Here is a 3,498-nt window from a genome sequence, read left to right on the forward strand (position 1 = left end):
TAAAATGTGTTGCACAAATTCGAACATGTGCGTTTTGCTGTTCTGTTGTAAATAAATCTTTACCAATGATTCCTAATTGCATCTACTTCTGGAAGGCCAAATAAAGTGCTTTTGCTTTCGCACTGAATCACACAGCGTCTCCCTGACATGGCTGCATCAACACTACTGCTGTTTCTGAAACCACGCCTTCTTTCTTTGCGTGCACGTTTGGGCGGCATTATGCTAATATTTCCACATAGTGATGTAGATATGTGGGGGCGTGTTAGAACGAGGTGTTTTAGGTAGGCGTGGTTGACTCTTAAGTTTTATAAAGAATATCTCTTTGGATTTGAGACTTTAGTCTTTGCAACTTTACAGATCTTCTTTATGCACCAAGAGCTTGTAACACTTCAAAGAGAAAGGAAAACTTGAAATCTCTTGAAAATCATATGACCCCTTTAAATAAAAAAAAACAAGTTCTGAAAACAGCCACAACTAAATGACCAATTGTAGTCAACAAGTGACAAAGTGAATACATAATACACATTTTCTATCATAACAACATCATTTTCAAACACCATCCTTACACAGCCTTCATTGCGTTTATGAGAACTTACCTGCACACTGTTCCTAGCAATTCTGAAGCTCTTTTAAGAGCTGACAAAACCTTTTGAGAACTGCATTACACTTGAGCCTGCCCTGTGTACTGAGTGAGTAATGATTGACTAATTGTTGACCATAGGCCACAGAGAAGTTTTCGAGCTAGCCAGTTACAAGATGTTCGTGCATTAATCAAGAGTTAATCCCAAAACAGGAGGAGGCGGTACTACAATAGCCTTGTGACACTAAAGTTAAAGTCCAGTAATGGTGGTCAGTGTTTAACTTACACATGTCTATGGATGCACCACCCTCAGACTGCATTGGAAACACACTTTTTCCTCACAAATGACATCAAAGGATTATTTTTTACCTCAGTTTTTCCTCAATACTCTAACTTCTGGTCACTTCAGCCATAGAAAACAACATAAAAAGTCTAAATAACGTCTTTGCGTCATTTTAATTTGTTTATCAGTCATGTCTGGTTTATACATTCACAATTATAACGCCCCTTTTCACTGCTTGTTGTGTGAACAAGATTGACTCACATGTCAAAGGCCCCCTCTCTCGATCAGCAGGGCAACAGACCATAGTTTACGAACGAAATGTCAGTGCCACTCCAAATCGGTGTTTTGAATGAATCTTTTACGTACTAAGAATCATTTAAAACACCGACTCGTTCGTTCGGTAAGTCTAACCAATGAAAGGCTCATTTACAGCCCACACTCGAATGCTATTGGCTGGAACTACAGTCAAGGCAGGAAAACGAGTCAGTAGAGATCAAGAACGATTCGTTCGCTTAAAAGATTAATTCACGAACAAAAACGATTACAAAGTGACGTGTTCCGCAGATGTGAAATAATCAACAGAATAGTTCATGTACCATATTTTACACAAACACATTTATTATCACGTAGGAACTTGAAATTACTTATTTTGTTTACCATTTGTTTACCAAGTGCACATCTTGTATGTTTACCATGCAGTGCGCCTGCGACAATCTATTACACTAATAGAAAGGTGGAAATTCGAGTTGAATGAAACGCAACATATATGCTACTTCAACACTACAATGTGAATATGCTTTGTGTAAAAAGACTGTTCTAATGAAGCAATAACGTATTTTCTTCAGAAGGTGGCAGTATTCAATAAGTCAGCTAATTTAAACTAAAACCTTGACAACATATATTTGTAACATTCATAACATGAAATTGAACACCAAAGTATGTACAAATTTAGTCGTATTTCACAGTTAGGCTATTTCTGTGTCACCAAAACAGCGGAGGTGATAGCTTCATACTGTGTATGACATCATTCTTCCTGTTATCAGTGTCTCCCAGCTCCATCTGTTATTCACACACACGAGGAGAAGAGTAGCCTACAGTACAACATCACAAGCCCTCATTTACAAGTACCAAACAACTTCACAATCACTTTCATTGTGTAGGGCATGGGTAAACTTCATGACTAAAAACCTACATTTTATTTAATTGTCTTTCTATTATATTCATGGATGATACACAGAACATATGTTCTCCATGAGTCAGAAATGATAGCCTTAAAGGGGTCATATGATGCGATTTCAAATTTTCCTGTCTCTTTGGAGTGTTACAAGCTGATTGTGCATAGATAAGATCCCTGAAGGTGCAAAGACTAAAGTCTCAAAACCAAAGAGATATTCTTTATGAAAGTTAAGACTCTGCCACGCCCCCCTAAAACGGCTCGTTCTAACACGCCCCCACATATCTACCTCACTATGTGGAAATATTTGCATAATGTGGCCCAAATAGAACCTACAATAGGACATATAGGGGCATATAGGACCTTCAATAATGTACAGTATTTGAAAAATAATGTGTTTTTTTAACATTAAAGCATGTCAACATATTCTGTTACACCAAATACACAAAATAATGATCTTTGAAAAAGCATCATATGACCCCTTTAAAGGGTCAGTCCACCCAAAAATGAAAATTCTATATCATTTATTCCTCATGCCATTCCAAACCTGTATTGCATTTCTGTCTTTATGTGGAAGAAAAATCTATTTGAAAGAATTTTGGGAACCAAACAGTTTCGGGTCTTATTGACATTTGAATTATATATATTTTTTTGTCTATTTGCTAACCAACATTCTTCAAAATATCTTCTTTTGTGTTCCATGTCATGAGAATGACATGATGACAGAATTTTCATTTTTGCATAGACTATCCATTGAAGAGAAGTCAACAGTCATTGTTTCAGTCAGCAAGAAGAAATTAATCTACAAGTTTTGTAAAATATTATTTAAGGTAATTTGTCATTTTTATAATGTTTTAAATTTCACTAGCATACATTTTTTAAATATGCAACCGAAATTTGATGGACACGTTCAAAGCCTCTCAGACACAAAGCTAGTTGACGGTACTGTTCTCTTTTGTTTGCGTTGCAGTTCTGTCATGTTTGTTTGTTCTATTGCAGCAATTTTTTTTTGTGTTGTCATGGATAATTGATGTAGCTACAGAAGGCTACGTAATTCGCAGGTGGTTGCAGATAGCAGATGGGAAGAGGTCACTCTGCTGGCTGATATTTTTATTCTGCAGCACCAGTGACCCTCCATCATTATGCGTTGTCTCCCCTCGCATGCCTTTCGTCTCTCCCGTCCTCATGGCAATCATATGCTCCGTTATTTTATAAAGGGCTCATATTTGGCTACTGTGTGTAGGGTATCAAGCCATTGAACGTTTTCCATCAGTGATCACTTATTCACCGGAGGCCTGAGAGGAATGCAATGAGATGATGGACTGGAACGACAACTGTACAGATATGATAGCAAAGAGCTGGCTGGTGAATTTCAGCGCATACTAAGAGGCTGCGATTTTTGAATACTCAGCAATAAGGAACATCATTTGCATTACTAGAGGGTATCTGGCATCAGTACAG

At 37.4% G+C, this 3,498-nt stretch overlaps 1 protein-coding gene across 5 annotated transcripts in view; it reads right to left on the reverse strand.

Moving 5' to 3' along the window:
* The window catches only part of glyctk (glycerate kinase), a 5,776-nt gene extending 4,576 nt beyond the window's left edge, over positions 1-1,200 (reverse strand). For 2 of the 5 annotated variants that reach the window (XM_016519028.1, XM_016519025.1), the window contains exon 1: positions 867-1,068. In XM_016519028.1, the coding sequence (XP_016374514.1) occupies positions 867-900 (34 nt within the window). In that variant the 5' untranslated portion in view covers positions 901-1,068. The other 3 variants (XM_016519024.1, XM_016519027.1, XM_016519026.1) reach the window with 3 other exon arrangements.
* Between the last annotated feature and the right edge of the window lie 2,298 nt (positions 1,201-3,498).

This window comes from Sinocyclocheilus rhinocerous, unplaced genomic scaffold, assembly GCF_001515625.1.
Source record: "Sinocyclocheilus rhinocerous isolate Xijiao unplaced genomic scaffold, SAMN03320098_v1.1 scaffold57, whole genome shotgun sequence".
Lineage (NCBI taxonomy): Eukaryota > Metazoa > Chordata > Actinopteri > Cypriniformes > Cyprinidae > Sinocyclocheilus > Sinocyclocheilus rhinocerous.